Source organism: Misgurnus anguillicaudatus, chromosome 14 (genome assembly GCF_027580225.2).
Source record: "Misgurnus anguillicaudatus chromosome 14, ASM2758022v2, whole genome shotgun sequence".
NCBI classification, from domain to species: domain Eukaryota; kingdom Metazoa; phylum Chordata; class Actinopteri; order Cypriniformes; family Cobitidae; genus Misgurnus; species Misgurnus anguillicaudatus.
This window is the reverse complement of record NC_073350.2, coordinates 35,461,739-35,476,616: the sequence shown is the minus strand read 5'-3', so window position 1 is coordinate 35,476,616 and position 14,878 is coordinate 35,461,739. Positions and strand designations below refer to the sequence as shown.

General features: G+C 37.2%; 3 protein-coding genes across 3 annotated transcripts; 2 read left to right on the top strand and 1 right to left on the bottom strand.

The window, feature by feature from the left end:
* The first annotated feature begins 432 nt into the window (after window positions 1–432).
* Window positions 433–5,521, top strand: LOC129427547 (ADP-ribosylation factor 1-like 2). The gene is given in 7 exon segments (XM_073876442.1): window positions 433–655; window positions 1,034–1,059; window positions 1,061–1,121; window positions 4,532–4,584; window positions 4,728–4,798; window positions 4,943–5,069; window positions 5,193–5,521. Coding segments are annotated over 7 exon segments (486 nt in total). The 5' UTR covers window positions 433–594; the 3' UTR covers window positions 5,280–5,521.
* Window positions 5,522–6,703: 1,182 nt separating this feature from the next.
* arf4a (ADP-ribosylation factor 4a) lies at window positions 6,704–10,820 on the top strand. Its single transcript, XM_055184091.2, has 6 exons — window positions 6,704–7,211; window positions 7,468–7,548; window positions 8,093–8,202; window positions 9,189–9,260; window positions 9,560–9,685; window positions 10,068–10,820. The coding sequence occupies exons 1-6, from the start codon at window positions 7,145–7,147 to the stop codon at window positions 10,152–10,154; spliced, it is 543 nt and encodes a 180-aa protein (XP_055040066.1). The 5' UTR covers window positions 6,704–7,144; the 3' UTR covers window positions 10,155–10,820.
* A 323-nt stretch (window positions 10,821–11,143) lies between these two features.
* Window positions 11,144–14,197, bottom strand: pde12 (phosphodiesterase 12). Its single transcript, XM_055184084.2, has 3 exons — window positions 12,926–14,197; window positions 12,509–12,587; window positions 11,144–11,768 (listed from the first exon to the last, which is right to left on the bottom strand). Exons 1-3 carry the CDS (start codon window positions 14,138–14,140, stop codon window positions 11,326–11,328), a joined length of 1,737 nt encoding a protein of 578 aa, XP_055040059.1. The 5' UTR covers window positions 14,141–14,197; the 3' UTR covers window positions 11,144–11,325.
* Window positions 14,198–14,878: the final 681 nt, after the last annotated feature.

Genomic DNA, 14,878 nt, shown 5'->3' with positions numbered 1-14,878 from the left:
CCTATTTTTCCCTTCAGTGTAGTGTTTTTATGGCGTTTTTATCACGTTATAGGTTTAATTATGTATATATTTCTGTAATGTATCTGTATTGTTTTTAATGGTAAGTCAATTATTTTTACAGTATAAATCATATTATATGTATAATATTTATTTAATTATGAATGCAAACATTACATTTTTAAAACAACCAGTAAAGGAAAAAAAAGAAAAAGACAGGCTATATTTTAAAAGAAATACCCTAATAGAAAACTGTCAAATGTATGAAATATTTAATAAATTGTATTATAAAATACATGATATTATGCCTTTTTAGTATAACCAATTCAAATCTTTAATCTTTCTAAATGTAACGTGATGAAAACGCTATAGGGGCACTACACTAGAGGGAAACATGGGGGGAACTGAGTTCGACACAACACCTGGTTATAATGTGACGTCATTCTGGACGCGCTGGAAGTGCCACCGGAGAAACTGCGCGTGTCGGTGTTGAGCTGTCAATCAAAGTGAAAGTGCGCTGTTGTGACTCAATAACACAACAGAGTATCAGATCACAGACACACAAACATCTGAACATCAAACCGCTCCTAGTAAAATATGGGCATCGTCTTCTCTCTTTTACTTCGTCCTTCCAAAAAACAGACGAAATTGCTTATGCGTGAGTAAACAAACTTTTTATTATTTTCGCTGTTGTGTATTTCTTTCCTTAAATTTCCAATCGTTAAGAAATATTTTGATGACAATAAATACCATTTCACAAGACTGATCAAACACTTTCTGTTTTAGTTGTTTAACTAACTAACATTAAGAAATGAATTAATCTTTATATGTTAAATTAAAAACTGACACAGGAGGAGCTTCTGGAGCACAGTGTTGTTTATGTCTTATGAAATGGTCTATATAAGGCAAAGCTGAATATATTCATTATAAGATATTTGACATATTCATCATTTGATTATTTTCATCCATATTGAAGTTGTGAATGTTGTGTATTTGTATTGTAAAGTGAATGTAAATCTTTCTTCTGTACTGTAAGTTGGTCTGGATGCAGCAGGAAAGACATACAGTCCTCTACAAACTCAAAGTTGGTGAAGTTGTCACAACCATTCCAACTATTCAGGGCCGTGCACAGACCTTTTGAGGGGCATGTGCTGAAACTGAAAAAGGGCACCCACTCCAAATAAATATCACATAATAATCATCTTAAAAGCTTTATATTTATTCACTTAATGATTGAAGAAATCACTATTAATGAATGAAAAATGACATTTTATGATAGCTTGGCATTATGCAGTGCAAAGGATATCTGGCCTTGTAAGTTGGCTTTAACAATTTACATCCTGGGTGTTTGTCTGTATTAGGCCTATTTGTAGTCATGTGTTTGTGAAGTGCTCTTGTGTATTCGCTCTTATTTATTTGTAGAATATATTAATTTTAATTTTTCCTCTGCTTACATACATAAAGTTAAATAAAATATGTTTGAAGAAAAAAAGGTATTCTGTTTGGTTTTTATAAGCTAATTTTTATTATTTGGTTAACATGTTTATGTATGTGATTGAGAAGAGGGGGAAATAGGAGATTAAAGATCAAAATAGGAGATTATACTACACTATAGCCATGCCATTAGCATATTCAACATGTATCTGCCTACCTGGCAAAAACTGTGCTGAGGACCAGGAACCTTGGTCTTTTGAAGGTGCAAATAACTGCATTACTAAATACTAAATAGACTTAACTCTATGCAGTTGATTTCAGAATAAAAAGTTATGAACCAAATAATCATACAACTCCCTTGACTAATTCAAGGCATAACGTACATACATATACAATAAGTTATATCCTGATAGCATACTGTAATGAATGACAGGGCAATATAATGTACATACTTGTATGATCCTTTACACGTTTCTCGTCTCTATCCAGTTTTCCTAACTGATGTCTTTCTAATCTGTAATGTTTTTGGTGTTTATGTAGGCTAAACATTTACCCGCGTGGGCGCGTCTTCTCGCGTGAGATGTGTTGACTTTAGTTAAACGATTGAGACGCGTCATGCAAAAAAAGCGGTAAAAACCCGACCTTGCATTCCGTATTGTTGTCACGGGTGCCCTTCACATGCGTGAACACTTTTTAAAAACTGCTTGCGCTTTGTCAAAAACTCCATTTGGTCGCAGTTTGGAGCCCTGCCCTGATTGCCCAATCCCGTCTATGGATAATTCGGCTCTGCTCAAATTTATAAAACATGCGCCGTTATAAATATAGTGTTTCTTTCGTAATGAGACAGCATTGTACTCAAACAACAAGAAACTTATTTACCGTTGCAAGACGTTCAGCTGCTCTGACTGACTGCTGTGTGGAACTTCAGCTCGCTGCACTCAGGGGGCGGAGTAAAGAGGTTTGACAGACAGTTTGAGCGGATCCTAAAAGATTTCGTTTTTTAATAATTTTATTTGATAAATATATTTGTAAAACACACAGACAGACGTAAATGGTTGACAATAGCATTAATTTATATATATTAAAAAAAATAATAAAACACCTCCAAAAAAAAGGGCACTTCGGAGTGTAAGGACAAAAAGGGCATGTGTTCTGCACAGGTTGAGCCCTATCTGTGCACGTGCCTGCAACTATTGGTAAGAACCTCAAGACATAGCGGCAGTCATGGGCGAGGCTAGCCCCTTTTTAGGGGTGCTTCAGCACCCCTAAAAAGGAGCTTAGCACCCCTAAAACTTGGGGCAAGAAATTTAATTATTCTAAAATGTTCGTTCGTCTTTGACCAGGTTAAATAATGTCCAAAACATACTCCGTAGTTTGTGGTTTAAAATGTATAATAAGGTAGAAAATGAAAACCTCCCCGCTTAGCAAATGGTGTCATCCTCTTCTACTTCTCTGTACCTGCAGCGCTTAGCCCGTCCGTCATTCAGCGTGAAACACACGCACGCAGAGTGAGAATCAGTTAGTGTTGTGATGCAACTTTTTTGTTCAAATCTTACAAAATGTTTACGTTATGTTTATAATGAGCGAGTACATCACGAATCAATCTTTCAAGTCGTGTTTTTGTCTTATAATGAATCACCATGGTACACGTATAATAAGTGTTTATTTTCGGATTATTTAAATCCGGCTGGTACCCGCGCGCTGCGGAGTAGCAAAGTACCTGGGTGACTCGTCCATCCATAGACTTAAACGGAGAGAAGTAGCGCCGGATACAATGTTCTTCTGCAAGACGCATGCAGTGCGAAGTTGCATACGTGTGTCTCCGTTGTTAAAGTTTATTGTATGATTTATCGTTAATTTGAGACTTATTTTAACAATCGGGAGTCATGTAAACATGATATCACGGGCGTCTTTTCTGGTCAGTCGTCATGAAAACATGGCGTTTGGAACAGAGTGAAAACAAACTACATATCACAACTACATATCACTGTATACCACCAGTAGGCTACCGGTAAGTTATGTGTGAAATCACTAACTGTCTGACTATCAAACTAGACAATAAATATTTTTTTAGTTTGTCACATGTAGACTAATATGAAGGTGATAACGTCTTTAACCCTTAGTGCAGGAGTCACAAGTGTTTTGTTTTAGACATATAGTAAAGGTAATGGTTCACTTAAAGGACTGTTAAAAGAAAAGCTGCAAATTAACAAACTATTAATAAACCTACCATATGTTGTAGGCATAAAAGTTATAAATTAGGAGATTTGTCATTTTGACAAAGGCAAACGATACACTGTATATTCACATAAAGCCATACCCACACTGCTGGTGTAGCCCACCTTTTGTCCTGATACTTTAATATGGCATTAATGGCAAAAATGTGCTAGCTCACCATTAATTAGAAATAAAAAGGTTGGCAAAAAATGCATCTGAAAACTCACCAGATTGATGCTTTAAAATATGTAATTTTAAAAAAATTCTAAGGGGGAGCATGCTCCCGGACCCTAGAGGGGTAATATTCTTCTCATCTTTTTCACCCCTGACCCATTTTCATGCCTGAAAGGTCTCCAAAAAATCTTTATTTTGGAGTTAGTTGAACCAATGTTAAAATGAAAGCTATTTTACAATAGACATATTATTGGTTTCTGTAGGAAAAAAGAGCGGGTGGTGGCAGCGGAGCTCATTGGGTGCTCAGCACCCCTAAAGCTCTAACCCTAGAATCGCCTCTGGCGGCAGTACATTTAAAGAATAAAAAATATTTAAAAAAATAACACTTTACAGGTTGTTTTTGTTAATGAGTTAACATTAGCAACTGTTACATGGACTAACACAGTTCTTACAACAATTTTAGTTCATGTTAATTTCTGCATTTACCTAAACATTTTTTTATTAAAAGTTGTAACTGTTAACATGAGTTAATGCACAATAAACTGATGTGAAAAATTGTATTGGAATTAACTATCATTAACAAAGATTAATAAATGCTGAAAAACAGTATTGCTTATTGTTATTCCATGTTAGCTAATGCATTTACTCATGTTAACAAATAAAAGCTTATTTTGTCCTGTTTACTGAATCTTGTGGATTGTCTCTTTAGGTTTTAATGTGGAGACGGTTGAGCATAAGAACATCTCCTTCACTGTTTGGGATGTTGGTGGTCAGACCAAAATTCGAAGCCTCTGGAGACATTACTATTCAAACACTGAGATAACAGAGGAACATTATTACATTCACATCATGATATGAAGTAAAGCACTTTAGTTATGTGGATCTGAGTTATTTGTGTAATTCAGGGTTTGATCTTTGTGGTGGACAGCAGTGATCTTGAGAGAATTGAGACAGCAGCAGCAGAACTCAATATGATTCTTTTCTTTCATATCTCCTTAAATATTTCCCCATCATTGTTTTCTGTCTGTATACATCATAACTTCTCAACAAGAATCTATATTTATTCATTATAAATATACAGGAGTGTCTATATTTAATAGGTTTGTTGTATTCTTTCTCAGCTCCAGGAGGATGAGATGAGAGATGTCGCTTTGCTTGTACTTGCTAACAAGCAGGATTTACCCAAAGCCATGTCGAGTCATGAGCTGGCAGACAGATTGGGTTTACATGCACTCATAGACAGACAGGTGAGCTCATCATCACACTCTTTAGTTCATATATAACTAGAAGATGTTAGTTGTATATTTTATAGTGAAATGTAATAACAGTTGTATATGAAGTAACACAATGTGTCTGTGTTTGTCTCTCAGTGGTACGTTCAGCCAACTTGTGCAGTTCTAGGATCAGGTTTATATGAAGGACTGGAATGGCTCTCTGAACAGCTAACCAAAAGATAACCAATGTCAAACTTTATTTTTCATCTGTTAGTAGCATGAACTGTTTGTGAAGAAAATACGAGATCCTGATTTCTGTCCAAAACCGAGTTTTAAATGATGCACTTTTCTGTATGTTACATTCAGTATATTACTGTTACATAAATCTGGAGATTTTGTTTTGTTATGAAAGGTCTGGCCTGAATTAGTAGGCTATATGTATTTTATATGAATTTTTGCCTGAATATTTTTCTAATAAAGGACATTGCAACTAAATATTCTATTAAATTGTGTCATTCATGTCAATCATTTAGAGATTAACTGAAAGTGTATACTTTAATTGCTTTCAGGTAAACAGACAGATAGCCTAGATAGAATAATAAAAGATAAAAATAAATAAATAACAGAATTGTTTATTCGGAAAGTAAATGATGTTATATTCAATGCATAAGATTATGCTCCTCTTTGCATTTCTTTGATCTTCTTCTTCCTTTAATTCTTAACCCAATTCATATTCATGGCGATAATCCATACACAAGTTTTATTCAGTTGACCCACAGGTTGGGGGAGGGACAATTTGGTATCTCCAATTTGCCTAAATTGCATTTTGGCCTGTGGGCATTTCTTTGATCTCAGTGTAGTGCATAACATTAACTTAAAATATGAATCAGATGATTGACACGTGTTCTTATGTATGCGCGATTTAAAGTTATATCTTCCTCTATTCAAGTAGGAAGGACTTTAATTAGGCTTGTATAGAGAGACTTTCCTAAACTTATTGATGGACGATTTCAAAACATTGACCGTTTCTCAATCCGAAGCCTGCAGCCTTCAGAGGTCGCATGCAGGCTCCATACGTCATCATGCCTGGTTTATTTAAGTTAACTGAGCATTACATTCGCAAGTCATAACCATATTACAACGATTAACTAAGTATAACAGTAAACTTTATAATTGTTAATATTCTGAAATAAGTCTTGATGACAAATGGATTGAGAAACGGCCAGTGCTTCGTGAAATAAATATTTACGAATCTTTTGTTTTGAATCAGTGGTTCGGAGCGTGTTTCAAACTGGGCTAGTCACGTGATTTTAGCAAACGAGGCTTCATTACGTCATAACGTTTCGAAAATCCGACGGTTTACCACTAGGGGGAGTTGATCAGCGTCTAAAATGAATCGGGTCAGTTTAATAATGCAAGTTCATAAAACGTTCATCCTTCTGAATGATAACGCTACCATTTGATTTACTTTTTGTTCATAGATAGATTTAACAAACATAATTATAATTATAATTAAGATCTAGAGTGTTAATGAGTTGTTTGCTCTAAAATAAGCATTTGCAATTATTTTGTAAAAAATGTCAAATGTTTGGACTGAGATCTTGTTGCTTTTACAACGTATTCACCAGCAGGTGGCGCCATATTTAGCTGTTTCGAGTTGTTGCGCTTTGAAACAGTCATTTCGAGTCATTATTCGAAGCAATTGATTCAATTGATTCGAAGCTTCAAATCTCCCATCACTACCTAAAGTGACTTCGATACAGTTTGGCATCGATCCGTTTTGCGTGATGTGGCACCTGTGACGTCATTTCGACCGCGTTGGAGCCGCCGCCGCGAAAACAGTGTGACGTGTGTGTGTGAGAGAAGAGAGTCGCGAGCACCGCAGCGCAGAGAGAGAAATAAGTGCACGAGAGGCAGAAAAAGAAAGAGAGAATAAACAGTAAAAACGAGTAATTATAGTTCGCTTGTGAAGGGTGTTGAGTGAAGCTGCAGTGAGAGAGTTTGTGAAGTATAGAGAGAGAGAGACACGCGCTGTGCTAAAGGCTAACTGTTGATTTATATCTCTCACACTTCTCTTCTCTTTCGTCTTTGACTAAGTTAACGTTAACATGGGTCTGACTATTTCAAGCGTCTTTTCTCGTCTCTTTGGAAAGAAACAGATGAGAATTCTCATGGGTAAGTTAAATCTGATTATTTCTGTCAGTTCACTTTGACAAATCTAATGCATCTAAATTGTTAATGTGTTTGTTGATGAAATGTTTTTAAATGCTGAAAATAATATTGATATAAATGTCATTGTGTGACTGATGTGAGTTCATTTTAAAGTCAAGCTGGTCACCATTTAATGAATGGGTCACTTTAAACTAGTTTGTTTGCCAAGCATATGAAAGATTAACAATAGATGATTGATTTCGTTTTTCTCTTGATTAAGTTGGTCTGGATGCTGCTGGGAAAACAACAATCCTGTACAAACTCAAACTGGGAGAAATAGTCACAACTATACCAACTATAGGTGAGTAAAACAGAAAGACTTAAACTGATGTTAAAATATTCATTTAATATGATCAGATATCATTCTGGGATTTGTATACTGTTGGGTAGTTTACATTAATCCTGCTAGATATTACTCTGATTTTACAGTGATAAAATATTCTGACAGGTTTGTGAGAATAAACGTATCATTGAGGAGCTCAGATGCAAAACCCTCTCAGTGCTTCTCATGTTTTCTTGTAAATGAGCATTTTTATCAGATATTTTCTGAATGACCTGAGGCTGATTTGAAGAGCAAGTATTTAATGAATGTATTAAATGTGCTGAGAGGTCGTCATCATCATCATCATCATCATCATCATCATCATCATCATCATCTGTATTTTGACAGAGGTGTCATTTAGAGGCTTTTACATCTGAGCTTCTTAAATGTTTCAGTGTATCTCAGTAAAGCTCTGTGGATCTTAATGTTAACAATCTGAAACATCACTGTTATTACTCTGCAAAAGTATCATGTGTGCATATGTGTGTGTGTGTGTGTGTGTGTATGTGTGTGTGTGTTTTAGGTTTTAATGTTGAGACGGTGGAGTATAAGAACATAAGCTTCACTGTATGGGATGTCGGTGGTCAGGATAAGATCAGACCTCTATGGAGACATTACTTTCAGAATACACAGGTAAATAAATCAATGTCTCTCATGTTATCTCACAGCAGATGATCTGTGCTCGCTGCTCATTCTCTCATAATTGAGTTTCACTCTTATCAAACACACACACACACACACAGTCAGGCATACATGGTTTACAGGGACATTTCCCGTAGACGCAATGCATTTTATACTGTCCAAACTGGTATATTCTATTCCCCTAACCCACACCAGTCCCTAACCCCAATGTCACAAAAACCCTTTTGCCAGTCCTTAATCTATGACTAACATTTATTATGTTTTTTTAGCGTTTCCATTTATGGGGGAAACTTCCTGTGTCCCCGTAAACCATGGTTATAGCATAATTAACATGTCATTATACACTACACACACACACACACACACACACACACACACACACACACGTGACTGTAGCTATATTTGACTTGATGTGTTCATTAAATGAGGAGGATGTCAGTATTTGGGTATTGATGAGATGCTTTCATTCAAAGCCACTTAAAGAAGTGAAGAAAACAGCAAAGTGATTGTCAGTGTTTAGACTGAGATTAGGTTAGTGTTAACTCAGCAGCTCAGCTCAGTGTTTAAGTTAAAGTTTCATTTAGAGAAGTCATAGTTCTCTGTTTTCTTTCTTCTCTTCCAGGTTTGCCATTGTACAAAATACAAATTCATTAGAATGAATGTTTGACGTGTATAACTAAACATGATTGGTATATTTCTATAGATAAAGATGAAATGGTTTCATTGAAGTGTTAAAGATAAAATCTTCATTCCGTTAGATAAATTCTCTGGAGTGATGTAATGTTTTCTGGAGTACTACACTCATTCATAGCTTATCAAGTTTTAAGAGCTGTGTGATGTTTGTGAATGATGTCAGATAGTTCCTGTAGTGAACCACTATAAGGACGTGAGAGATGATGTCTCTATCGGTAGGGTGGGACATCTTTTTGAATTTGATCCATTTTGATTTTGATGTTTATCTTTATTGTTGTCTTCAGGGTCTGATCTTTGTTGTGGACAGTAATGATCGTGAGCGAACACAAGAAGCTGCAGAGGAGCTTCAGAAGATGGTGAGGAGGAAACGTAACAGTACACACCCTTCCTATCAAAACACACACACACACACCGTAAATAATACACACAAAACCTCTTTCTGTTTTACTCATGCTGTACCTGTAACACAACAAAACCCCAGACACTGACTGACAACATGAACTTAACATTTCCACCACTTACTCTTTTATTAAAATCTCCCTGATGTTTCTGTGAATGTTCAGTAAAAACATCAGTTGTGAAAGTTCACGAGAGGTGTTTGTGTTTCATGTTGACTCAATCTGCAGATCTTCTGTTTCTCTCTCTCTCCACACAGCTCCAGGAAGATGAACTGAGAGACGCTGTTCTCCTCGTGTTTGCAAACAAACAGGATTTACCCAACGCCATGGCCATCAGTGAGATGACCGACAAACTCGGCCTGCAGACGCTCAGGAGCAGAACTGTGAGTCTTTGGTGTTCATCTTTATTACAAAAGTGCATTCAATCCTCCTCACGTATAAGATTTATTGTACATTTTAAGTACTTAAACAAGAACTTCTTGTCCTGGGGTGTATTTCAGAAAGCAGAGTTAACTTATCATCACCGAAACCCTGAACTTTTTCTCGATTGACCTAAAACCTGCTTACCCTGATCATGTTGGTTCCAAAACACATGTTAAAAGTTAGTTCATACTGGTAACCTAGAGTTAATGTGCGCACACAGTAAATACATAAACATTTTCAATTTCAAACATACCCGGGAATGTCTCATAAGCAGCTTTCTGGAATACCCCTCTGAGGTATAATCTATAACTTATTTAATGTGGTTTTCTCTTTAACCATCAGTGGTACGTCCAGGCAACCTGTGCGACTCAAGGAACCGGTTTATATGAGGGATTAGATTGGCTTTCTGACCAGCTCTCAAAACGCTAAACTCAACCAGGACGCTCATTTTCTCAAAGGACAAGGATAGCGGTTACCAAAAATTCATACATCAACGTCTTCATTGGCAGTGCCTTGTAATTCGTTTCTGTTTTGATTCTTAACCTGACTGACATTTACTGCTCTCTTTCTTTTCATTATCATTCCACTAAAAGTTTGTAGTCGTATAAATATGAAATGATTGAAGAGCTTTTGCTCTGATTTACTCTCATTGTACTACAGTACACAACAGAACAACTTTATCTATAAACCAAACTTGACCTTTCTGTTTTTAAGCAATGATAAAAATGTTTCAATTATTTTTGCTCCCACAACTCAGTTCATTATATCTAACAGAACATTGTGTTTATAGCAGTGATCAGATAGATTGGCAACAGATGAGGCGTTTATTCACATCAGTTTTGTAAATAAGAAGTTTTTTATGTTTGGAGTCGAATCACAGTTGCCTTAAATCAACCGTGCTTTACCATGTGAATGTGTTTGCCTTTATTTTCATATTAGCATTGTTTCAATTGAACATGAACCAGTTGAGTAAAACATCTCATTTATTCTCACATATGTTGAAACTTTGAATGAATTTGTGCTGATATTCATCTGATGTTCCCAGATTTTAACTCTTAATATTACCAAACCTTTCAAATAAAAGTCTGAACTATATTACTGCGGGTTTGAGTCAAATGTGGCTGTTTTAGTACTTGCATAAAAGGAACCTTTTACATACGTTAACATTCATTGCTTTACTATAATAATGTCATTAATAATGCAATATAACAATGAAATGTGTCAAACATGACGTAGCTATTCAGTCTGTGTAGTTTGCAATGAGTCTCCTTTACAGTCTAAATGAGTCTTTACACATTCAGTAAACCTAAAGCAAGTTATGGAGAAACTTACTACCAGTATAGAGATGTTACCAGACATCCTGTCAAAGATAAGAAATAATATAAGAAAGATAACATTGATTACAGGCTGTATGCAAACGCAGTGAATATCTTAATAAGATTTGTTTATTGCTGAATGACCCACACAGTCACTCTTCATAAATATTAGTTTCTATCACACAGAAATACAGAACTAAAATCATTTAATTGATAAAATCAATATGATCTTGATTATAAAACATTTTCTGTAGACATCATCACACAATACATTTAGATGTAATTCACTTCCACTTGAGGTCACAGATCAGTGCGATGTGGTCAGAAGGATGCGAGACGCTTGGTAACGCCTGACAGGCCGTGACTTCTGGATGACTGGGCAGAGGAATGACCTGATCCACCTGCAGAACGTGTGGCTCCACGAAAATATAGTCCAGACACCCCTGAAAGCCCCCGACGTAGTTTGTGTAGACTGGAAAGTCACAGGCGCTGAAGAGCTGGAAAGGATTTAACAGTTCAATCTGAACCAGTTCTTCTGGACCGTTGGAAGCCCAGTCGTCGTGGTTCTCCGTGATGGATCCCTGACACACGAGCTGGACGAGTCCGGAGGAGGGTGTGCTGTTAAAATCACCCGAGAACATCACAGCAGCTCCAGGATGATTCTCTGTAACCACCTGCTTGATGTGTTTCAGGGCTACAGCCATCTGTACCAGCCGAACATTTCCTCCTGGACAACAGAGAAGGAACTTTTACTAACTCAGGGTACACGTTCACACAACTACGATTGTATTAAAAACAGAAAAAATACAACGTTGTCAAAACGAGCCTAGCTGACATGGATCTGCAAACATGATTAAAATGCTGCGTGATAGGCCAGTAGATGGCGATGTCACTTTGTAAAGAAACAGCACACACTACACAGGGATAGTGACGGGTGATTTGACTAATGACAAACATGTGAATAATTAAAATAGGAGCTAGAGTTTTTACGATCTGTTTACTTTAAATAAAACTAAAAACACAGAAGACAATTTTACTTCTTGGCTTAACATATTTTTTAGATAAACCTTTGCAATTATTTAGTAAAAAGTGTCAAATATTTGAACTGAGATCTTGTTGTTTTTCACCAGCAGGTTGTGCCATATTTAGATTTTGAGTGAATCATCTTCGAAAAGCTATGTTTCTCCCATCCCAACAAAGCAAATACAAACAATCAAGACACGAAAGCTTCCAGCAGTTTTGTTTCGAAAAATGATGGTTGATTTATTACATTATTGTGTATATTATTTATTATTGGGACTCTGCAATATAAAGTGGCGAAGAAACAACGAATAAAGAAACAATAATGGTGTCGTTTTCAAAAACTTGGCTTTGAAACTCATCTTCAAAAGTTGTTTTTTTTCATAACCTAAAAACATTTTGTAAACAAATGCATGCTACAAATATTTAGTATAATTTCAAACTTACCATTAGGATGCCAGTACAGGTGCGTGTTTCCGACACATATTACCCTGGATGGGTCACATAATGACTGCAAAACAGTCACCTAAGGTGGAGTAGAGACGCATGCAGGTTAGTTTAGTTTTGCACTAAAGAATTGTGGGATCCCTACAGAAAAATCCAGCATAAGCTGGTGAGCTGGTTTTAGCTAGTTGATTTTGCTAGTCAAGCTGTGTTTTGGTCACTTTTTAAGCTGGTCTAGCTGGATTTTGCTGGTCAGGCTGGAAGATTAGCAGACCCAGCAGCTTTAACCAGCTACTGCCACCTTAAACCAGCTTATTTATGTCAGTCTTGGCTGAATTTTGCAGTAGGAATACCAGAGCTGTAGAGAGTTTCTTGGGCTTTGTAGATAAATGAATGATCTTTACACATGAAATAAAATACCTGCAGAGATGTTGAGCGGGTTTCTATCTTCTCCTTAAGGTTGGGGTTGGTGGACACTTTCTCCAGTAGTTCCTGATGAAGAGGGTCGGTCCTCAAAGCCTCACTTATCACAATATCATACTGACTGAGGCATTTAAACTTGGACCTTCTGAAAAACGTCGCCAAACCCTCGTGCTGTCTTTCCTTGATCTTGAAAACACCATCCATCCCAAAAGCATCAAGCGCAGGACACAAACTATCTGTAAAAATCCCTTTATCGACCTCCTGAAGGCAAATGATGTCAGCATTATAACCCGAGAGCTCCTTCTTGATCAGATTCTGTCTGTAGTCAATCTCCAGTGCGTAGGGAGCACAGTAAGGGTACAGGACGGTTTTGGAGAGGTCTGTTTGAGCATAAATGTCAGCTAGTATATTATAAGACACAACCCTCACTGAAGACTCATCGGTGATCTTCTGGGTGTACATGTGTCTGTTATCAAACGTGCACGTGCCTGGACCAGCCTCCACTTTACCTGCAGACACGAGCTCTTTGGGTTCTCCAAACCTGGATCCGTTCCCTGGTGTGCACTTCAGCATGACTTTCAACCCAATGTCTAGATTTGATGGTGTGAATACGCGTTCATCTCCTGCCTCCCTCCATCGGTCCTGATCTCCATACATCTGAGAGTTTGGTGAGCTCTCCTTGAACCATCTGAACTCACAGTCCTTCACGTGTCCAAACTCGACCTCCATCTTAGGACAGACAGGAAAGCCAGCCATGAGAGATGAAGGTAACTCAGATACAGTGAATGTCGGTGGGTTTCTCTCCACCTTGTATTGATTTTCTCCCACATGCAGCACAGCTCCGTCCTGCCAGGCGTCTGAGTTCAGGGTTTCTAAAGCCACCGGCTCTCCATTGACGCACAGACGGATTTCTGGTTTCTCAGCTGCGTCACCTCGACTTCGTTTTGATTTCTTCTCTTTGTTTTGTGCTTTGATGATACTGTTGGATATTCTGGCCAGAACTTTCTCCAGCGGTTCCGTCTGTTCTCTTAGCATCTGTTTGTTGCTGCCGTCCAGACTGAAGGAGATGGTCAGCTTGGACTCGTGTGGCACGCACCGCACCACGCATCTCTCCATATTCCTATAAAACCGACTGATGTGGGTCAGAACCGATGACGGAGACGTAAAACGATTAAATAATCGGCCGGAGAGACCCGACACCAGACTCAACATGAGGACACGGTGAGCAAACAGCGCGCGTCACTCACTCACTGCCCGAATGCAGACGATCGTGACATTCAAAACAACAGATTCGACATATTTTATATGGGAATTGTTTATAAAACAAGTCGGTTTATGTGTTTTCTTACTGTATTTTACTTCTTTACTTATTATTAGTTATTGTAACTATTACACCTTAGCGTATGCTTAATCATGTTAAGACTTGTGACGAAACCCCTTGTCTCAATAATAAAACTCGTACAGTTCTTTTGGAAAATAAAATGTTATGAACATTTAATATTTGTTAATTTTATTTATAAGAAATATATGAAAGACAATACAAACAAAAGAAACACGAGAGTTGTATATAAAGTACAGTATACCCCATACAACTGTACGCAATAATTCTACAATGGCCATTGATTCCTCTGGTGCAGTGGTTACCAACCTCCTTAGGGGGGCGCCAGAGTTCAGCCTCGTTTATTTACTTAAAGGGGTCATATTATGAGATTTTTTTTAAAGATGTAAACTAAATCTTTGGTGTCCCCAGAGTGCTTAATTGAAGTTCTAGCTCATAATACCTCACAGATAATTAATTACAGCATGTTAAAATTGCCACTTTGTAGGCCTGAGCAAAAGTGTGCCGTTTTTGGGTGTGTCATTTAAAAATGCAAATGAGCGGATGAAGTGCAAACACTGATCACAATGATGGTGGTTTGTTGCAATTGAAACTCAGTTGTGCTGTGAATT